The 20,736-nt window shown below is 52.0% G+C and overlaps 8 protein-coding genes across 8 annotated transcripts; 3 read left to right on the plus strand and 5 right to left on the minus strand.

Moving 5' to 3' along the window:
• Window positions 1-125: 125 nt before the first annotated feature.
• BROUX77_001584 (uncharacterized protein) lies at window positions 126-989 on the minus strand (the record flags this gene model as incomplete). The annotated part of the gene is made up of 1 exon (XM_073746029.1): window positions 126-989. One exon carries the CDS (start codon window positions 987-989, stop codon window positions 126-128), a length of 864 nt encoding a protein of 287 aa, XP_073606666.1.
• Window positions 990-1,778: 789 nt separating this feature from the next.
• On the minus strand, window positions 1,779-2,806 carry BROUX77_001585 (uncharacterized protein; the record flags this gene model as incomplete). Its single annotated transcript, XM_073746030.1, has 2 exons — window positions 1,779-2,620; window positions 2,686-2,806. 2 exons carry the CDS (start codon window positions 2,804-2,806, stop codon window positions 1,779-1,781), a joined length of 963 nt encoding a protein of 320 aa, XP_073606667.1.
• Window positions 2,807-3,336: 530 nt separating this feature from the next.
• BROUX77_001586 (uncharacterized protein) lies at window positions 3,337-5,088 on the plus strand (the record flags this gene model as incomplete). The annotated part of the gene is made up of 1 exon (XM_073746031.1): window positions 3,337-5,088. One exon carries the CDS (start codon window positions 3,337-3,339, stop codon window positions 5,086-5,088), a length of 1,752 nt encoding a protein of 583 aa, XP_073606668.1.
• A 140-nt stretch (window positions 5,089-5,228) lies between these two features.
• Window positions 5,229-8,930, minus strand: BROUX77_001587 (uncharacterized protein; the record flags this gene model as incomplete). Its single annotated transcript, XM_073746032.1, has 1 exon — window positions 5,229-8,930. One exon carries the CDS (start codon window positions 8,928-8,930, stop codon window positions 5,229-5,231), a length of 3,702 nt encoding a protein of 1,233 aa, XP_073606669.1.
• Window positions 8,931-9,888: 958 nt separating this feature from the next.
• On the plus strand, window positions 9,889-11,900 carry BROUX77_001588 (uncharacterized protein; the record flags this gene model as incomplete). The annotated part of the gene is made up of 2 exons (XM_073746033.1): window positions 9,889-10,079; window positions 10,169-11,900. 2 exons carry the CDS (start codon window positions 9,889-9,891, stop codon window positions 11,898-11,900), a joined length of 1,923 nt encoding a protein of 640 aa, XP_073606670.1.
• A 661-nt stretch (window positions 11,901-12,561) lies between these two features.
• BROUX77_001589 (uncharacterized protein) lies at window positions 12,562-14,790 on the minus strand (the record flags this gene model as incomplete). Its single annotated transcript, XM_073746035.1, has 4 exons — window positions 12,562-14,357; window positions 14,432-14,497; window positions 14,560-14,683; window positions 14,764-14,790. 4 exons carry the CDS (start codon window positions 14,788-14,790, stop codon window positions 12,562-12,564), a joined length of 2,013 nt encoding a protein of 670 aa, XP_073606671.1.
• A 1,668-nt stretch (window positions 14,791-16,458) lies between these two features.
• Window positions 16,459-18,833, plus strand: BROUX77_001590 (uncharacterized protein; the record flags this gene model as incomplete). Its single annotated transcript, XM_073746036.1, has 4 exons — window positions 16,459-16,487; window positions 16,660-16,728; window positions 16,814-18,688; window positions 18,749-18,833. 4 exons carry the CDS (start codon window positions 16,459-16,461, stop codon window positions 18,831-18,833), a joined length of 2,058 nt encoding a protein of 685 aa, XP_073606672.1.
• An 85-nt stretch (window positions 18,834-18,918) lies between these two features.
• BROUX77_001591 (uncharacterized protein) lies at window positions 18,919-20,200 on the minus strand (the record flags this gene model as incomplete). Its single annotated transcript, XM_073746037.1, has 2 exons — window positions 18,919-20,049; window positions 20,108-20,200. 2 exons carry the CDS (start codon window positions 20,198-20,200, stop codon window positions 18,919-18,921), a joined length of 1,224 nt encoding a protein of 407 aa, XP_073606673.1.
• Between the last annotated feature and the right edge of the window lie 536 nt (window positions 20,201-20,736).

The raw sequence follows: 20,736 nt of genomic DNA on the forward strand, positions 1-20,736 counted from the left end.
ATTATGGCTATGTGTTGTTTTAATAGTTATACCGCAGATATTTTATGATGAGCTTTATGAACACCACCACCAAAATCACGGCGATTTTTTGTTTTCTTTACAAAGTACAGCTAATGTGGTTTTATTCACGAGGACTTGTTTTTCTTGTCTAAAAACCACATCATTACAGAGGTGAAGCGTTCCTTGCCATCACCTTTGATAACATCGCCGTGGCATGGGATAATGGTGTCGAAGTCCCAGCTGGCAATTCGACGCATGCTTTTCTCATAGGATTCCTTGCTCTTACACGTCACGTAGTATTGCCATATCCGTGGTAGCGTCATGTGGGCGGGATCAGTATGCGTGAAGCTGGCAAAGATCTTGTAGAACAGTGTGTTACTCTTCTTGGCAAATTCCTCAGGAGCCTTGGAATACTGTTCGGTTGCAGGTAGGTTGAATAGCAAGTCAGCTTGGATAAGTGTGCGATCGGCCTTGTGTAGGAAGACCAGTTCTTTATTGCCGTGGGCATCAACAAATTCATAGTTAAAGGTGGCATCAAACGGCTCGTCAATAGACAGCTTGGCTTTGTTCTCGGCCGTAAATACGGCAGAAAACGGGATGTCGGTGATCTGCGGGCCGCTATTTGCGGGCTTTCCTTGGGCACGCGCGGCGGCGGCGGCACGCTTCTCGGGCAGTCCATCAACGCCAATCAGAAGTGCAGAAGGGAAAGCTGTCTGCCAGGAAGACAGAAACAGGTGGTGCTCAGCGTCGGGCGCCACAATGTAGCGGACATCGCCGCCGAGGGTGGCCAGGGCAGTGTGCACGGCGGGGGTCAAGGCGATGGGCGAGAAGACGGCCAGTGAGCCGTTGAGCAGTCGGGCAACAGTGGCGCGGCCGCCAATGGGGATGCGGCCGAAGCGGAGGAAGGGTACGGAGAGAGTGAGGATGTTGGGAGTTGGCTGCGCGGTTACGGTGACGGCGGCCGGGTCGCGGGGGACGAGTGTAGCCATGATGGTGGCGACGGGTGTATGTAAGAGTTGTTGTAGTAATTAGCAGTATGTAGTACAAGGGTTTGTATGCCGGGCACAGGGAGAAAAGCGATGTAGTTGACTGAAAATGAGACGGAGATGGAAGACGATCAGAGTTGGTGGGAGAAGTGAAGTGGCGTTAAAATATTAATAACTACATCAAATAACTAGTCAACTAACTACAACAATGCAAAGGGTTTCACTTGTGACTTTCTACCTCGGGAATGAAGAACCTGCGTGTGAGGCAGCTGCCGTCCAAGCGCGAGCTCACAAGGAATATTAGTCGCCACCTTCCTTTTTCATTCGCAGGCTTTGTAAGTTCTGGGTCTCTTTTTAGACATGAATTCCAAATACCCGGTAATCATAGGATTACATGTACCACGGATACTGCTTTCGGCAGCAATTTTGCCTGTTAAGCAAGACCGAACAGGGTCTTCCAGTTCTTCCGTTAATAATCCAAAAGTCCAAGAATGCCAAAGCCTAGCTGGCTCAACGAGGACATCCTTGTTCGGGTTCATGAAGCTTCGGAGATAGCGACCTAATCGGGAGCTCGGGTACGTGACTTGGTGGTAGTTGTGCAAAAAACAAAGACGTGGTGAGTCAGCAGAATATATGTCTAAGCCCTGAAGTAATAGTTAGGATGACTTAATTGGATCGAAAGTCGTATGATGATTATGCGCATTTATGATTAAAACGCCTCGGTATTCCAAAAACATAGTTATGAAGAAAGGTAAAAAGAAGACATGTCTATACGTGTGTAGTGCTGTACTTTTAGAACCGGCCCCGGCCCCGGCCTCTACCCCGGCCACCATCACCGCTAACTAGACGCTTCACGCGATCTAGCAGCAGCTCGCTCTCACGGCCTAGCTTGCGCTTGCCATCCGCCGGATGGTCACGGCCTCTGCCACGGCCTCCACCCCCACCCCGGCCCCTGCCGCCAAAACCTCTCGTCCCACTGGCGCCAGCGCCAACACCCAGCGCGCGGCCAAACTCCTTGCGGCGCCGCTGGCGGGCCATGACTGCGGCTTCGCGCTCCCGGCGCTTGGCGTCGATGGCCGAGGCGCGTTCCTCGGCTGCGCGCTTCTTGGAGGCGGCTTGGGCCATTTGCTTGTCAAAGTAGCCAGGGCGCGCGGGGTGTGCTTTGGTATGTCTGCGAGAGGGGTGGGTGGTGTCGTTGTTGTCGTTTGGGGGGGAAGAGGCCTTGGAGGGCTTGGCCTTGGATTTGGATCGTCGCTGGGAAGATGTGTCTTGCTCATCCTTATCCTCATCTTCGTCCTCGTCCTCGTCCTCGTCCTCGTCTTCAACATCCTCTGTGTCCTCCTCGCTTTCGTCCTGGTCGTCTTCGGCGTCGAGATCATCGTCTTTGTCCTCGTCGTCTTCACTCTCCTCATCGCTTCCGCTCGTCAGAGCATCGCCCAAGTCCTTTCCCTCATTGTCTTCTTGATCATCGCTGCCGCTGTCGTTGATGTCTTTTAGTGTGGGCTTTTTCGCATCGTCATCAGAGACTGTTGGGCCCGCGCGACGCGGGCGCTCCTTGTCGACTTGCGCTTTAATCTTGGCATATTGCTTCTTGACTTTGGCCTTGTGAATCAGATTCTTCTTGGCCTTTTCCACTGTAAAAAAGCGATATCAATTAGTCAAAAGAAGCCTGTGATTCTCTAGCAACGTTTGTACTTACGCTTGCGCTTCCATGGGCCGTCAGGAAGGTTCTGGGGACCGATGCGGAAGCCACGCTTGGGCTTTTTGATGCCAGCTCCGCCGATAACGGCGTGCTTTCTTGAGCTGGAAGGAGGCGCCATTTTACATGTAGAGGCTGCGATGTGGCGATGCGTGCGGTTGTTTTTAGCTTGTTTTTGCAGAAGACTCTTCTGATGCCATGGGAAACTTTTTAGTGGGCCGTCTGATACGTCAAGGTGCTACGCGATGGGTGAACTTCGGGTGAATCTCTGGCGGCCAAGCAAGTGTTTGGTGGAGCATAGTTGTACCCGTTAATTATCACTGCCGCGAGTCAATGTTACAGCAGTAATAGGCCTAAACTTAGTGTCTGTCTATTCTGTGACACACTAGAGTAGCCACTCTCTCCGCTGTGTTGCACACCAGCCTCAACGCCACTTGCTCCAGCTGCGTCTGACATCACAAGACTTCATGTTCCTGCTTTGGGTTGAGAAAATCGGACTTTTGACGGCGGCTAGAAAACAGTATTTAAAGGCTCACATGCCGTTTATAGTGAGTCTCTGGCTGTATTTGCTACTCATTCTCACTCTACTTGCCTTCACTTCCCAGAATCTCGCTCCACCATTTAGCTCTTGTGTGTCAAATATCCGTGATGATGCCGGGCTCTGTCTATTACAGTCTGGTAGAGCCCCCCTCTAAAGCCTCTATCGCATCCGATTTCACGGCGTCTTCGCAATGCGCTCACTCAGGACTGCCAGCCAGCCGAGCGCCCATCATTGGAAGTGAGGGCTTGACTATCCAACGGCCCCGCTCGGCCCTTCATACCGGCAACTTCTCCGCCGAAGCAACCGACCTCCCCAGCCCAAGCGCCCGGTCTCCACCCCAACGGTCCTCCGGCCTATCGCCCATCCAGACCAGCAGTCCTGGTACGCGGCGGCTGTCCGTGTACCGCAACAGTCTTGTGCTTATGGCACCAACCAGTCCACTCATCCACAGCGCGAGCCCTGATGACGTTGTCGACCACCTACCACTGGGCCTTGACCGGATGGGACTACCAAGTCCTACAACAGCAGCGGTATACAAGCCAGCGCATGGCCGTGAGTTGCGGCGCAGTTCCTTCTCACACGCCACTTCTGCAACGTCTCCACTACACCACCATCACTTACCACATAATCACAGCCATCACGGTCCCCGCACTCGTCGTCTCTCCTCCACAGATCATGCCTCGCTCATCGGCTCCTACGAGGAAAGCTTGCTACGCGGTCGCATGAGCACCACACCTTCGCGGCCATTAACATTTAACGCCCAGATTGGGGTCATGGGCCGCGGAAACTGCAAGCCCAGTCTCAAGTGTCCCGCACATGTGACCCTACCCTTTCAAGCTGTCTTCTACGACTATCCGTCCAAGACACCAGGGACTGGTAGCAGTAGCAATGAAATGACTGGCGATGGTGGCCCAAGTCCGTATGTAGGCACCGTGGACCTGGAAAATGGCCTACGAACATGTAGCACTCAAGCTTCGCATATAAATAAGGGGAGGCGGCGAAGACGAGACAATATTCGCGCTGATGTCGAAGAGCCCCCAGACGGCTTTGATGTCCCTCCACAACCTTTAACAGCACGAGCTCCTATTGGCGGCTCGTACCGGATCCCACAAGCCGGTCAGCTGCAAATCGTTGTCAAGAACCCACACAAGACTGCCATCAAGTTGTTCCTTGTGCCTTACGACCTTTCTGGAATGCCACCCGGCACCAAGACCTTTCTACGCCAGCGATGCTACTCTTCAGAACCGTCTGTCCCCCGTCGCTCTTCTGTAACCGGCTCCCAATCGTCGCCTATCGTGCATGACCGCACCATCCTGCGGTATCTTGTGCACATCAACATCTGCAGCCCATCCAAGGGCCGCTTCTACCTGCACAAGGATCTGCGGTTAGTATTCGCCAACCGGACGCCTGATAGTACAGAAAGGCTGCGCACTGAAACTACCGGCCCCGAACCGCGCTTCTCGGCGTACCGCACTATACGCCCGTTGGCTCCGCCTACCTTGGGCACCAGCAACAGCGGTGATGATGGCATGTCTGCGGCCAAGGCTGCGAAGGCACAACATGCGCTTACACGCAGTTACGGCGATGGATTCACGCGTAGTACGGTGGATCCTAAAGACATGGCGCCGTGGGCTCAAAACAATACTATGGAGGAAGCTAGCATCCAGCCCGTTACTTCACCACCGATTTCGCCTCGAACAACCGATGAGTCCAAGCCATGGGACTATCAAAAGCTTAGTCCCGACAAGGTCAACAGTAGGGTAAGCAGTCCAGGGTCGCAGAGCCTTCTCACTTGGGGCCTATGGGCTATGAATTTGCCTCCAGATGAGACGCAGCCAGATGTGCAAGAGAAAGAACCGTAGACCGGGCCACTGGATGCATGATGCAAATTGATTATTCTCTATTTCACCGTGATTCAATGTGATTGTCTATATGAACAGCGCTATCTAATTGTGATATAGTGGTTGTGCAGGTAGTGTAATACAAAATACACAAGGTGACGCTAGTCTGCCCTTGACAACTTTCCTTCAACTGCTTTACCGGCCTGTGGATCCTTGGATATCGCCGAGCGCCGTTGGCGTTCTTCGTCCTCTTCAAACCCTGGAAACTGCAAATTCTCGCCGCCCACTAAACGATCAAACTGCTCCCTTTCGTAGCGCAAGTCACGTTCGTGATGGGCACGTAGCTCACGCACCATCTCATTCTCGCCAAACAACTCCCTCTCAATCTCTGACCCGGAATACTTCCATGTCCGCAGCGCCTCTAACACGTTCTTGCAGTGCTCGCGCAGAAACTCGAGCGTCGACGCAGCTTCTGAGCTCCATGGCTCCATCTCTTGTAACTTCTGGTGCTCGTTGAGTAGAACTGTTAAGGTGTACGATGTGGCAAATACAGTGTGTTTGTGGCGGCCTAGCCAGGTCATTTCAGGTTTGAGCGCGCGGCCACCACCCATGCGTCGACGCCGCGTGGCCCAGCCAGCCCACGATTGGATCAGGCGCTTTTCACAAATGGCAAAAGCGTCCACGTGCAAGCCTCGCTGTGCCAAGACCTGGACCACGTGGTTCCAGTTACGACGGCTAAGGCAGAACCCGTGGGCCATCAGCCGATTAGTTAACGTGAACAGGCCGCGTGCATCACCCTCTTGGGTCAGGACAAAGCGCATAGTGGTAAACGGCCCATCAAGTGCCCACTTTGCAGCCGGCAGTACGGTTGAATCAGCGTCGTCGGTTAGTTGTGGCAACTGGTCAGCCACGGGCTCGGGCGCGGCCGCCTCACTACCGGCTTCAGCCACCTGCGACTTTACCATACGGGCCGAAGCGCGTCCCGAGTCGACAGCCGAGCTGAACATTTTATTCCACGCAGCCTTGACTTTTGTGTATTCGCGCTTGTTGTAATAAATCCACATGGCCGGCGCCAGCACATTGTTGGGCAGTCTTTGAGAGTTTGAGCCGCTCTGGAACATTTCTAGCAGCTCTTCCGCCAGTTCCCATTGGCAGATTGTTGTCAGCGTAGCAAGCGACTTGGCTACCATCTCAGAGTGTACGACACTGTGCACATGCCACTCACGTGGGTGGCTCATGCTAGTTTCGGCGAGCCGTAGGTTATGGCGGTAGTGCTCGATCAGTGTCTCAGGGTCGCCACCTTCGCACGGCACCTGTGTCATGTTCGGGTTAGTAGCATACATGAGTGTCCACTGGTGTTTTGCAATCACCAAAAGCCGCACCGTGTCCATAGAGTGATCAACATTGAGCTCACTCATCAGCTTAGCCATCTCAAAACTCCGCCACGGCTGCCCCGATGTGTTCCAGCCATACATGAGGACGGTAAAATGGTCGGCGTCCGGAATGAGCCGCCGAGCTTGGAGAGCCATGTGAAACACCTTCCAGGCCACCTCGGGCATACGTGTGTTGACAAAACCACGCATGTACGCTACAAATGTGTAGCTATCCCATGACACACTGTGTTTTTCCATCAAGGAGACTACGGCCTCAAGCTCTGGCAGTCTGTTCTCTGTAGCCAGTCCACGCATCAGATGGTTGAACATACGTGTTGACGCCAGACCGGATTCTAGTGCCCACTCAAGTACGGCGCGACCCTGTGTGAACTGCCGCGTGCAGCAAAAGGCAAAAACCACCTTTTCGACAATGTCTTGCGTATTCTCCATCTTTAGTTCCTTGGCTTGACCAAAGAGCTCCAGTGCATATTGCAAGTCACCCTGTGTTGCTGCTGTGCTCATCATGTTGGCAAAGATCTTGTTCTCGGGTTGTGCCACAGTTGTCAGTTCCATGAATAGCTTGACAGCACCGCGATAATCATTGGCACGCCGAAAACCCACAAGCAGTGAGTTCCATAACGTCAAGTCAGCGCCGCCCTCCATGCGCACAATTTCGTCTAGTTGCATACGCGCACGCTTAACCGAGCCCTGCATGGCAAAGGAAATAAGGCGGTAGCGTCTATACGTCATACGCAGGTCGTATGGCTCATGCACGTCGTTGATTGCATCGTTTTCAGTGCTACCGGCCGGGTATAGAGGGGCCGCACGTCGTGGTTTGGCACCGTTAGCGGTGTCGCCGTACCCCTTCATGATCCTGAGCGGGTCTTTACGATGCCTTTTCCAAATGGTATGCACGGCCTTGGGATCACCGCGATACGCAAAGTAATTCATCAACTTGAACATGACGTTTTGCGGCAGGTACGAGTAGAAGCGAATCCAATCCTCGTAGACCATCAAGACCATGGCGTCATCCTTAAGTTTCTTAGCCACCGAAAATACTGTAAGTAAAAGTTCCTCTGAAGGCTGGTACGACTCCATTTCACGGTAGGATGAGAAGGTCTGTGGAAAGTGGACAAGGCTCGTTCCCTCCGCCGCCTTTTTGATAAAGGTTTCGTGTTGCTCTGCCGTTCCCACCAGCATCAGAAACGGCTCAGCTTCCCAGACAGGGCAGTCACCATCAAGGACATTCTTAGATAGCTGGCGCACTAAGTCGCGAAATCTAGAGGTTGCCAGTCGCTTGTGAAACTGGTATCGGAAGATGTACCCTATCTCGGGCTTTTGGGACTCTGTGGCTGGCACATCTGGAATTAAAGAAAAGTCCTCGGGAAGCTCACGGCGATCATAGAAGCCTGTATATTTCAGAAAGTGCAAAAGATGGCGGTAGAAATTGGGGATCTTGGCTACTTCGAGGAGCTCCGGGGTGTCATCTCGTATATTGATCCATGCCTGCCATACGTTAGCAAGAAGCTGCCAGTCACGCAGCCAAAACGAGTAAATAATGAGATCTTCAAGCGGCTGGGGTGACGAGGTTTTGGTCAGGCCCCGGCAAAAGTACTCAAAAGCCTTGGAAATATCACGAAGGCGAATGTACAGGCGCACAGCAACAGTAGTAACGTCGTTATTGAACTCAAGGCTAGGAGTTGTCGAAATCAGGTGCTGCATACGATCCAACTCGGCCGGCGAGCTGCACTGAGCCAAGAACAGCAGCATTGGCAGTCGGAGGGATGAGACTTGGTGCGGCTGCAGCTGTTGATATAATGTCCAAAGCAGATCTGAATACTGGTAGTCCTCATTGCGAATAATCTCGTTCATTTTGGCAGCGACGGGCATGTTCGGCTTGAAGTAGTGCGGCAGCTGTCCAGGGCCGGCCGGTATGTATAACGGTGTGGTAAGCTGGGCATCTGAGTAGTCGCCCGTTTCGCTGTCAATGTCTCGCATCTCGCTGTAGAGCAAATAATCTGGTGCAAGCAAAGACGACTTGCCCAGGGCCCTCTGAAGCAACCTTGTAGGAACCGGAATGGTATTTCGGGCCGAGACAGTAATTCGCCGCGCTCCAAGCGGTGCTGGAGGAGCAATTGATTTTGTCCGCACCGCCACGCTTCCTAGGCCAGTCCGTAAACTTCGGGTTAACACAGAACTTTCAGCCATTTCTTTGGGGTATAGAAAAGACGCCAATGGAGGTGATGCCAGCGAGACTCCTTGAAGCTTCTCGCGGACTAGAGATAACCACGCTGACGATAGCTCAATAGCATAACTGCCATGCTGCCAGAACAATGGCTTGAGCTTCTTGTGTGTAGCCATTAGTCGCGGGGGAATTCGAGCTTGGATAGCAGATGGACAAGAGGCCGATATCACGGCCGCTGAGCTCAATATACGACCCAGAGCCCATTGCTCCGATGCCAGTGTCACGTTGGTAGCGCGCTCCAACATAGTAGTGCCCGCCAAAAAGAAATTGTGTGGGAAGCAAGAGGGATGCTCCCAGGTTTCGGGGGGTCAAGGGAGGTCAAGATGAGGGCGATCGGGGATTCGAAAATATGGAAGGGCAAAATCCAAAGGTCGGCGACTGACGCCGCTAATCAACGTGAATCGAGATCCGGGCTTCGATTTGCGGGACGGAAAACTCGATTCGGTGGGTTCGTGTGGAAGTAGCAAGTGGACGAGGGGAAGTATCGTCAGTATGTTGAGGCTACGCGAAAAGAAAATTATGATTAAAGCGAAAATAAGCTCTAAAGGCCCAAATGGCCGCCAACAAAACAAAGAGAATGTCTAACAAATGAGCCGCAAGGCCAACCGCATCGTCAAGATGATGGCAGAAATCTCGAGCTGGTCACCAATTCAAACAACGGCCACTGAAAGCGGCTGACATCAGGATTTGCTTATCGGCGACCTTTTGTCGGCTTATCGACGCCTCACTTACACACCCCACTACAGAGTGGCGTCAAATATGCACTGTGGCGCCGGTAGCAAATGTGTCTATGATTCAGCGCAAATGAAGAACACTTTTTTCGAAAATTCAGTTACTGTCAGCCAATGATGTCACTGCTACTATTTATCTACAATTCGTAAACAGCTTTCCTGCCCTGTTACGCGCATTCATGGCCTAGCTTCCATGTAACTATGACTGGATGCTTGGAAGTGCGAGACCCTAATAACCCCTGCGCATCAAACCCTATCTTCCCATCTCAAGCCCCACCACCAAACCATCTCATCTTGTCCCATTCAACCACACCTCCGCTCTCACCCACCGAGAGTCTTCCAAGTAGCTGAGACACTCAGGCCAGTGCAACCGGCGACGCAGACACCTGGTCCATCTTCCTCAACACCAACTGTATCGATCCTCCGACCCCTGGCTCCCGACTGAACGACCACATCATACAACCTCACCACCATGGACATTACCAGCCTCGTGGCCTCGGGTCGTGAACAAGCTCTGCTTTACGGAGACCACACCACCTACCAGGCTGCACTGGGCCGGCGCCTGCTTGGCTGTCGCAAGAAGCTTGGAATTGCTACCAAGAGCCGCGGCAAGTTTCATGTCAAGAAAGAGATCACGGCCGAGGAAATCGCCGCCAACAATGAGTACGTGTAATCTTTCTATGCATCAGACACACTAGGCTTCCTTTATCTACTCGCCATTTATACAGGTGCTAACCGCACATTCTCTCTAGCTTCGTCTACCTTGGAATTCTTACCAGTGAACGCGCATGGGCACAGGCCATGGGAATCAAGACTCAGCACGCCAACGACTCCAAGGGCCTAACTGGTAAAGCCCGCACCCACATCGTTTCTCGTCTGCACCGCGCTTCCTCTTTTGCCCAGCAAGTCTCCTCTGGTCTATCTGCGCGTGACGGCACACTTTCTACCGATGTCCTTGAGGCTTTGGCTTACAGCCACATGATTCAAGCTACTGAGAACTTTGAGCGCCACCAATGGGAAAAGTGTCTGTCCCATTTTGCCATCACACGCTGCATCTACAGTGGGTTGTTTATACAGGCCAAGAGTGATACTTTCAAGGATCTCATCAGCGAGACCCTGGATCCTAACATTCGTTATGCTGCCTACCAGCTCAAGGTGCCACGCACGCTTCCCATCGACATCATTGCACAGAAGTACTTCCCTGCCTCAACCAATGAGGCCCTTGTCGCCAAGATAGACTCGATCGACTCTTCTATTCTCAAGACCAGTGATGCCGATGTGACCATGGATGGAGCTGAAGCCACTGTTTCTGCTGATGAGATCCCTAAAACCATCACCTGGCGCGCGCGTCAAGTGCCCATTGAGGACGGTGCCATCGCTCAGGCCTGGGGCCGCGTGCAATCCAGCAAAGCTGCTCTCCCATCTCTTATATCTGCCGCTCTTGCGCCTAGAGACCAGGCTGGTGCCTACGACGATATTCTTGCTGCTACTCAAGATGCAGTGGATGCTACAAAACAAGCCATTGATGAGCTGCGTAGCGAGGGAGTCCCGTCTAGCGATGCGCGCATGCAGGCTCTGCAAATCACCCGCACTGCCGTCAACTATGAAATGATCAGCTGGCAGATTGGTCGCAATCGGGTATTGACTAGTGAAGCTGATGGCACTAATGAGGAATACTCGGAACTCAGCCGGCGCCAGCTAAAGAAGCTGCGTGCAGCAACTGCTAGTGACAGCGCTTCGCCTACTGCCTCTGACACAAAGCAAGAAAAGGATGGCCGCAAGCTGACCAAGCTCAAGGAGCGTGTAGCCCTGTACGATGGTATTCTGCGTAGTCTCGCTCAAATCCGCGAGCTGCCTGGAGTCGCCGCCGACGATGCTCTTGCCACTCGTCTGGCTACTTTTGTTGGTTACTTCTCAGCTCTGAAGGGTCTAGCTATCGCCCGCTCTCACGCTATAACCGGGTCCAACACCAAAGCTCTAGCCTTGCTCGCATATTCACTCGACCAGGTCTCCAACTCGGGCGCTCTTGAGCTTACCACCGAGGACACCATGATGAACCCTACCACCTCCACTCCCGACATCAATGTAACCCCAGCCCAGATGCAGGCGCTCCGCGCACTTCTCGATGCCCAGGTCTTGCGCTTCCGCGCGTTAGTGCATATCGATACAGTTCGTGCGACCGCTGCGTCTTCAGAGGGTACTACTGCGGAAGGCACTACGGGCCAGGCACAGACACCCCTGCCGACCCAGCTACCGCTGGTAGAGACGCTGGGTGAGTATCCCGCTGCCGGTGCCGATCTAAACAATCTGGTAACCTATCCCCCGCGGCCGACTCTCATTCCCATCAAGCCGATTTTCCTGGATGTGGCATGGAACTATATTGATTACCCTGGCCGGGCGAGTACAGTAGAAATACAAACAGGCGCGGCAGAGATGCAGTCAGATCAACAGAAAAAGAAGGGATGGTTTGGGTTTGGTCGGTAAAACCCAATCACAAATATCAAGAGATGCAAAAATATATGGGTTTTCGTCACGAAGAATGGCAGTGATAAATGTGTACTTCAAAGAGAAGCTGATTTTAAACTTTCGTCTACTGTTGGTTCAAGCAACTTCTTGTGATTAGAGTCGGTTGCATATTTCATGGTGCTGTTCACTATCGGGACATGATAACTTGGTTACATCTTCGCAATCACACAGAACCAACATCTACACTAGTTTACTAATACTACATTCAAACATCACACGGAACACGACAAACTACCAAGAAACATGTGAGATAGAGTTAAAAAGTCAACCATCAAGATACACTATGAGTACAAGATAAATAGATAAAAAGGTGAGAGTTGTACAAAGACGGCACCTCTCAAGTCGAGAGACTCCAAAGTAAAAGAACAAAAGGCCAAACAACAAAGCAATGTGAAAAGCAGAATGACAGGAGAAACGCAAACCCGTACAAGGCATGAAAGCCAGTGGCAATGGAAATACAAAAATACAGCTGCCCACACACTCAGGCACCTAGCACGACAAGCATCGGCAGAGATTCGAGAGTGGGGAGAAGAATAGGCAAGTAATGAGGAAAGGGTCGTTACTTTTGAAAATGTTGTACAGAGAGGAAGGGAGAAGGGGGGGCTTTTTTTAGATAAATTTAAGGCTTCTTCTCACCCTCGGAGTTGTTCTGCTCCTCAGCAGGAGGGGCCTGCTCGCTGGAGGTGCGGGCCTTGTGCATCTTGTCGAACAGGTTCAGGGAAGCGACCTGCAGAGCATCAGTCTTTTCCTTGATCTCCTCGGCAGTGGCAGTACCCTCGCCAGCCTGGCTCATGGAGATGAACTCGCGCAGAGAAGCAATCTTCTCGCGGATACCATCAGCCTCAGCCTTGTCCAGCTTGTCGGCATGGTCGTTGAGAGCCTTCTCAGTGTCGTTCAGCATACCGTCAGCACGGTTAGCAGCCTCAATGGAGTTCTTGCGCTCCTTGTCCTGCTCAGCGTACTTCTCAGAGTCCTCAACCATGCGCTCAATCTCAGAATCCGACAGACCAGAGCCCGAGGCGATAGTGATGGACTGGTCCTTGTTGGTGGACTTGTCCTTGGCATGGACGTGAACAATGGAGTCGGCATCAATGTCAAAGGTGACCTCGACCTGAGGGACACCACGGTGGGCAGGGGGGATACCAACAAGCTGGAAGTTACCGAGCAGCTTGTTATCCTTGACAAGCTCACGCTCGCCCTGGAAAACCTTGATCTCGACGGCGGTCTGGAAATCGGCGGCAGTAGAGAAGACCTGCGACTTCTTGGTGGGGATGGTGGTGTTGCGGTTGATCAGACGGGTGAAGACACCGCCCAGGGTCTCGATACCCAGAGACAGGGGGGTGACATCCAGAAGGAGCAGATCCTTGACCTCACCAGACAGGACAGCACCCTGAATAGCGGCACCAATGGCGACGGCCTCATCGGGGTTGACCGACTTGGCGGGATCACGTCCGAAGATGGACTTGACGGACTCAGCAACCTTGGGCATACGAGTCATACCACCAACCAGGATGACCTCCTGGATGTCCTTGGCCTGCAGGCTAGCGTCCTTCAGAGCCTTTCGGACAGGCTCGATGGTACGCTGGATGAGGGGGTCAACCAACTTCTCAAGCTGAGCACGGGTCATCTTGAGGTTGATGTGCTTAGGGCCCGAAGCATCAGCAGTGATGAAAGGCAAGTTGATGTCAGTCTGGAGAGAAGAAGACAGCTCGATCTTAGCCTTCTCGGCAGCCTCACGAATACGCTGGATGGCCATGCGGTCACTGGACAGGTCAATGTTGGACTCCTTCTTGAACTGCTGGACCAGGTGGCGGACCAGAGTAATGTCAAAGTCTTCACCACCCAGGTGGGTGTCACCGTTGGTGGACTTGACCTCGAACACACCGCTCTGGATCTCCAGGACTGAAATATCGAAGGTACCACCACCCAGATCGTAGACAGCGACGACACGGTCGGCCTCCTTGTCCAGACCGTATGCCAGGGCAGCGGCAGTGGGCTCGTTGACGACACGCAGAACATTCAGGCCGGCAATCTGGCCAGCATCCTTGGTAGCCTGACGCTGGGAGTCGTTGAAGTAGGCGGGAACAGTAACGACGGCGTTCTTGATGGGCTTAGACAGGTAAGCCTCGGCAGTCTCCTTCATCTTGTTCAGGACGAAGCCACCAATCTGAGAAGGCGAGTACTTTTGGTCACGGGCAGACACCCAAGCGTCGCCGTTGCTGTGCTGGACAATCTTGTAGGGGACTTCCTTGATATCACGCTGAACCTCGTTGTCGGTGAACTTGCGACCAATCAGACGTTTGGTAGCGAAGAGGGTGTTCTCGGGGTTGACAACGGCCTGGCGCTTGGCGGCAACACCGACCAGACGCTCGCCGTCCTCGGAGAAACCAACGACAGAGGGAGTAGTGCGGGCACCTATCGTGATGATGCTGTTAGTCGGGACAGTCTGAAGATTAAAATGGATGGAAGCCACAAAGCATTATACGTACCCTCGGAGTTCTCAATAATCTTGGGAGTCTTGCCCTCCATGACGGCAACGGCAGAGTTGGTTGTTCCTAGAGAAACAATCAGTAAATACATTGACATTGGGAGAAACCAATTGTTTGCAATAACATACCTAGGTCGATACCGATGACGGTACCGGTGACCTTTCCATCAGTGGACTCGTAGCGAGCGAACTGAGAAGCAATCGGGGAGCGGGCAACACGGCCGACGTGGGCCATGGGAGTAGCCCGGGGAAGCTAACATTGAGGCAGGCGAGGGTTAACATGGGCGAAAGAAAAGCAACGGCCCAGCCATGAGCCCGGGACATAAAACTTACGGCTCTAGACAGACGCGAAGCGAACATTGTGAAGTGTGAAGATGGCGGAAGGGTATTAGAAGAATAAAAAGAAAACGCAGTGAATTAAACCAATCACGAAGCTGGCACCGACAAGACGCTGAAGTCCACAGAACACAGCGCAGCTCTTGTTCTTTTTATGAGTCCCAGTAGAGACAACGAAAAATCAAAGATGGGAAGATGATGGATAGGAAAAAAAGAAGATAAAAAGAGAAGATCGGAACGGCAGCCGCAAGAAAATCAATAGAAAAATGGAGGCCGGCAAATTTTATATGTCCTAGCCAACACCCGTTCTTACTGGCTCGCAAGATCCACTTAGAAAAAGGCTGCTCCTGCTGGCCAGGCTTCTCTAGGATGCTAGAAATTTCTGTGGTCCGTGGAACCTCAAGGAAACTTGCCGGCAAAGGGTGGGGCCATTTCGGCGGTTACTCGGCTAATATATAATCGGTGGATCAGTGTGCCATTCACGTGACTCGACCAAAAACGAAAAATGGTAGGATTCCAACCCCAGATTTTCAAGTCAGCGCCCAGACTATGTACACAGTACTTGTACAAGACGACGGCAGAATCAAAGCTAAACATGCTTGGTTTTGTCACGGGAAACGACCAGCAAACTTCGAAGAGCGTGCGAGTCCAAGTACGATTGAACAAGAAAGGCTTCTTCTGACTGTCTTGTATTTATAGTATAAGCGACATACTAATACTATTGATGAAGCCTCTAACATTCCGTACTAACCCTACCGGTCCAGTAAACGACTTGGGTGTTGCTTGTACGAGTCCATCCGCACCTCGAGGTACTTGCCTGCATGGGACGACCACCAGATCCAACGCTAATATAACCACGGCCATCATACTGTTTTGAGCTGTCCACGTAACCACATAGTTCGAGTATTTGTCGACATTCAGACCTCTAAAGTGTGCATATTTCTCAATATTTGGTGTGAGCAACTTATGTAGTTACATACATAGTTAACTAACTAGTTATGCGTAGTTACAATTAAGTACAGGGTACCTGGTACATAATATGCTCCTCGCATAATAAGCACATGCCTGACCAGCTAAGCAGACTGTTAAATGTGTAGCAGTTGCCTCATCTGGTGACGCGCACCTTCCCTTTGTTTCCCTTGTCTCTCTGCCGTTTTCTGCTTTACACCTTCGTTTTCAGCTTCTTTTGGGAAGTTTTGCCTCCTGCTTCTCCATCTCCTTGAAACCTTCAGCCATCGCTGCTTTGATCGCCGTGTTATCGATCGAATCTGCACTGCTGCTGCGCTGGCTTTTATTACATCCTGTCCTGATCCACTTTCGCCTCACCTTAACTTAACGAGCCCGTGTCGTCATTGCTGCCTCCCGCAGTCCACCTCCGCCTCCGCCTCCGCCTCCGCCTCATATAGACAACTTTCTACCAAGACGACACGCCCAAGAGACAAAGAAACAGTGCTTCGGGGAGACGACTCCAGCATCCATTTCCTACCGCCTCGATCGATACTCGCATTACCGGTACTGTGTTGAACCCATTCGACCGACTTGGCGTATATATCCACCTCCACGCTCACACCTGTTTACACCAACCAGGCCATCAGCTTCAACAGCCTTCTCCACGAATAGAGTCAGGCATATACTCCCAACCCGTTCCCTATACTCTATTGACTGTATCATAACATATAAATATTGGCTACTATGGCTGTCCTCGACTGCGAAGACAACGTGTAAGTTGAATCAGTTTGGTCAAGTCTTACTTTGGAATAGAACACTTGCTCCTCTTACTTAGCATTGACCAGCAATATCTGCTGTTATACTGCACTCATTGCCTCTACTCTCGTTGCATATCGATTGATTTATTATTGCAAACAGCTGACAATCCGCTAACACGGCCTTTAGTTACTATCCTACTGACCACATTATATTGTCTGCTGCGCGCAAGCGCTACAACATCGGCATACACTCTCAGTAGGGAACACACTTACCCCTAAACCATAGACAGACAATCTGGAGTCCAAGCTAACATTATCTTCCTTGTTCTTTATCTCTCAAGGCACTGGCAACTCAGAGCTTTGACCGGCCTTGCATCCGACAACATCCTATGTTTTCCTGGCGGATCCACCCATAAGCAAATCCACATTCTCAACATCGACACGAGAGAACAGCTTCCCATCAAGAAGCTCCCGTTTGTTCCCCGATGCTTGACCGCGGGCCAGGGTTGGGTATGCTGCGGAGGCGAACATGGCGAGTTTTCGGCTGCCAAAATAGGCCTTGCGGAAATACCAAAGGACGGTGACTTCAATTTACCATCTTCAATGTCTTCATTTAGACGGGATGTCGCATCCATTACGACCCTCAAGAGCGCCCGATTTGTTCGCGAACGAGTCAATTGTGTCACAATGTGGTTCCCTATAAACCAACAATCACAATACGCTGGTGCAATCACCCAACACCCAGGAGCTTACAACGAGCCCGTGGCTGTTCTCGCCAACAATGACAAGTCTGTAACCTTGGTCAATCTAGAGAGCTTTGGCTTGGCCAACGACCCACAACCTCTATGCTCTCTGACATATCCTGACTATGTTAATCGCGCTGTAATCTCACCCGACGGCCAATTCTTGGCCGCTGTTCTTGATGACCCATACTTGTACATTCATCAGCGTACCGAATCTGAAGACTGGTTGACTGGAGAAGATGAAAAAGCTCAATATACTTGGGATCTTTGCGCAAAGATTCTTCTTAAAAGCCAGTATGCTAGTGACAAGACCGACCGACGTGGTAGCTTCGCACTCGCTTTTTCTCCAAGTGGGCAATATCTGACTGCGGGGACACAACATGGTGTCGTATCTGTATTTCGAGTAGACAAGCTCGGTACTGATAGTCAACACGCTCTCATAAAGACTTTCAACTCATCTCGGGCCGGTGATTCCAATGGTGCCATCCGGGACATGGCCTTCTGCCCCGGCAAGTATGGGCTGTTAGCCTGGACTGAAGACCGAGGCCGTGTGGGTATTGCAGACGTCAGCAGCAATTTTAGCAAACGTCAAATCATCGAACTAAGCGAATCCAACTCGTTTGAGCTATACGATGTCATGGACGGAACCGAAACTACAATTTCCACTATGCCATGGACACAACAGTCTTCTCTGCTTGGACATTCCTTTGAAACTTCCGATTTTCCCTTTTCTTCCGCCTTCAACACTCACGCCAACGACATTCTGCGCCACAGTCGAGAGCGTGATAGAGACCGTCATCGCGCTCCCTCACCCGAAGGACTTTTCCCGGGGATGCCTTTTATTCGCTACCGAACTCCCACAAGTGGTGACACAAGTGGTGATACTACCAACGCCACAAACACGCGATCTATGCTACAGTCTGCTCTTCTTGTTAGCTCGCTGCGGGTCTCACACCCAGCTAGGACCAACACTTCTGCACCAACAGACACAGCACCCGAAAATGGCGTGTCTGGCCCCAACAACAGTAATAGCACTACACAAGCAGTAGATGCAGGACCTGATAACCCTTCCGCTCAGCTACCTAGAGCATCAAGTGGAAGCTCGTTTTATGCTGGATCATGGCGACAAGCAGGGTCACAAGAATCACAGGGAATGGCCGAGGTCCGCGCTCATATCCAATCCTTACAGCATATGCATCCGAACGAAGATATTGGGCAGCTATTTACGCCTGAAATTATACGTGATATGGCTGAAGAACGTGATCGACGTATCGCTGCCGACCGCACAACTGCCACGCAGCGACAAATCGGCGACTCTCCCAGTGATGTCAGCACACCAACGACCAGGCGAGGAGCTGGTACGATTCTCCTCCACCGTGAATATTTGACACGACGCAATAATCTCCGTAACATCCCAACAACCGGGCGGGATAACACATCGGGAATAGCTTGGAGCAGCAAGGGAGACACTCTGTAAGTGATAAAAACCGAAATTTCACTACTGGTAATGCATATTAACAAAATAATTTGTAGTTATGTTGGATCTGAGGATGGTATATACGAAATGCATGTGAATACTTCGTATTGGAAAACATCGGAAAGTATTCAGTTCCGATGAAGCGAACCTACAATAATTTGGGTTGTCTGAATACGCCATCTATAGTATGATTGATTCAATGTAATATCTTTCCACACCAGCCTATTTACTTGTACAAAAGGCCGTCTACCATCTCGGCGATGGCTAAAGAGCTAGTCAGCCCAGGACTCTCGATTCCTAACAAGTTGATCCAGCCTGTGTATCCATCCTCCTTTTGTATGACAAAATCTTGAAACCCCTTGCCCTCTCCCACGGCCCCAGAACTGGCTAGCTTCGGTCTAATGCCTGAGTAGTCTGGCATGAGAAGACTCTCGTCAACCTCGGGCAAGTATTGTTTAATGGCTCCAATAGCCTCGGTGAGCCGAGCGCCGTTCACAGCCAAGTCGTCTGGGGACTCAACCCACTCGACGTCGGGCCCAAAACGCACGCGGCCCGCCAAGTCCAACGTCAAATGCGTACCCAGCCCTCCTCCGCCCGGTGTTGGGGCTGGATAAATCAGTCTCTGGACACGCGGATGCGACCCAGCATATGAAAAATAATTCCCCTTGGCGTAGAACATCTCACGCTTCTTCTCCGGCGCAATCATGTTATTCACGGCCACGGCTCCCAAGCCTGCCGCATTCACAATTGTCTCGGCAATCACTTCGCTTTCCTCACCCGTCGCATCATCACGCACCTTGAGTCTCCAACCGCGCGCGCCTTTCGGCTGCCCGGCTCCTTCCACTCTCACATCCACCACCTGCGCTCCGCGTGCCAGTGTCCCGCCCGCTTCCTCAAATAAGCCTAGCAGCGCCACCATCAGCCCATGTGAATCAATGATGCCTGTTTCTGGCGATTCCAGCACGCCTGTGGCTGCGCGCACACATGGCTCCTTTGCACTAGCCTCGTGCTCTGCCACCCACCGCGTCAGCACGCCCAGCGCTGCCGCTGTTGCTGCCACCTTCTCCAGCGCCGCCTGCTGCTCATTTGTCTGCGCAACAATCCACTTGCCAGTGCGCGCGTGACTGACGCTGTATTTTGCGGCAAAGTCGTACGCCATCTGGCGTCCACGCACACAGAGCTGTGCCTTGAGACTATCCAGCCCATAGTAGATGCCGGCGTGCAACACCTCGCTGTTGCGCGACGATGTTTCCGTGCCCGGGGCTGTGTGGCGCTCTAGAAGAAGCACGCTACTTTGGGGATGTGCGGCGGCGAGACGCTGTGCGGTAGCGAGGCCAATGACGCCGGCACCAATGACCTGCAGGAGCGGGGTTAATGTAAGTGCAGAGCAGGAGGGAGAGAAGTGCGAGACGTACGGCATGAGTGAAGTCAGCATTTCGGGTGGTCGAGGACGAGAAGACTCGTGCGCTCATACGCCATGGGGGATATAGCGCACAACGAACGAGCATAGCGGCCGGTGAACAGGAGTTTGCTCTGCAGTCACGCTGTGGATGTGGACAAGCCTCCAGAGTCTTGTTTTTGTCTTCAAATGCACAATTTCAATTGAGCTTTGTTTTATGCTGGGGAGCCACCCACGGATACTACTTAGTGGCCTTCGCTTCTTTTGGTTTATGGCAAATCAAACTCGCCGATTCCCGCCTTAGTTTCGTTGAATGGCATCATATCGCTGTGTTCCACACCAAAGGAACAACTGCTCAGCTCAAAGCTAACCAACCCTTAAAAATATATCAACCCTAACAAAGCACCATAATCCACAATTGACCCACTTCTCCAACAGAATTTGGAGAGCCCCAGCTAGGATGTTGAATCAGGTAAGTTTAATCTGTCCGTTGTAAGTGTGATGATACTGATAACGAAGGGCGTTACTTACTTGAGCGAATGAACTTTAGCGGAGAGGGCAGATAAAGCTTTCCCCATGCATATCTAGAAATCAATGCAAGAAGGGCCAGCCTGTCCAAGTGACGGTTTGCATCGGCGCTCGCTG

The sequence above is a fragment of the Berkeleyomyces rouxiae genome, assembly GCF_048999995.1.
Source record: "Berkeleyomyces rouxiae strain 22BRR77 chromosome Unknown BrBRR77_ptg000002l, whole genome shotgun sequence".
Lineage (NCBI taxonomy): Eukaryota > Fungi > Ascomycota > Sordariomycetes > Microascales > Ceratocystidaceae > Berkeleyomyces > Berkeleyomyces rouxiae.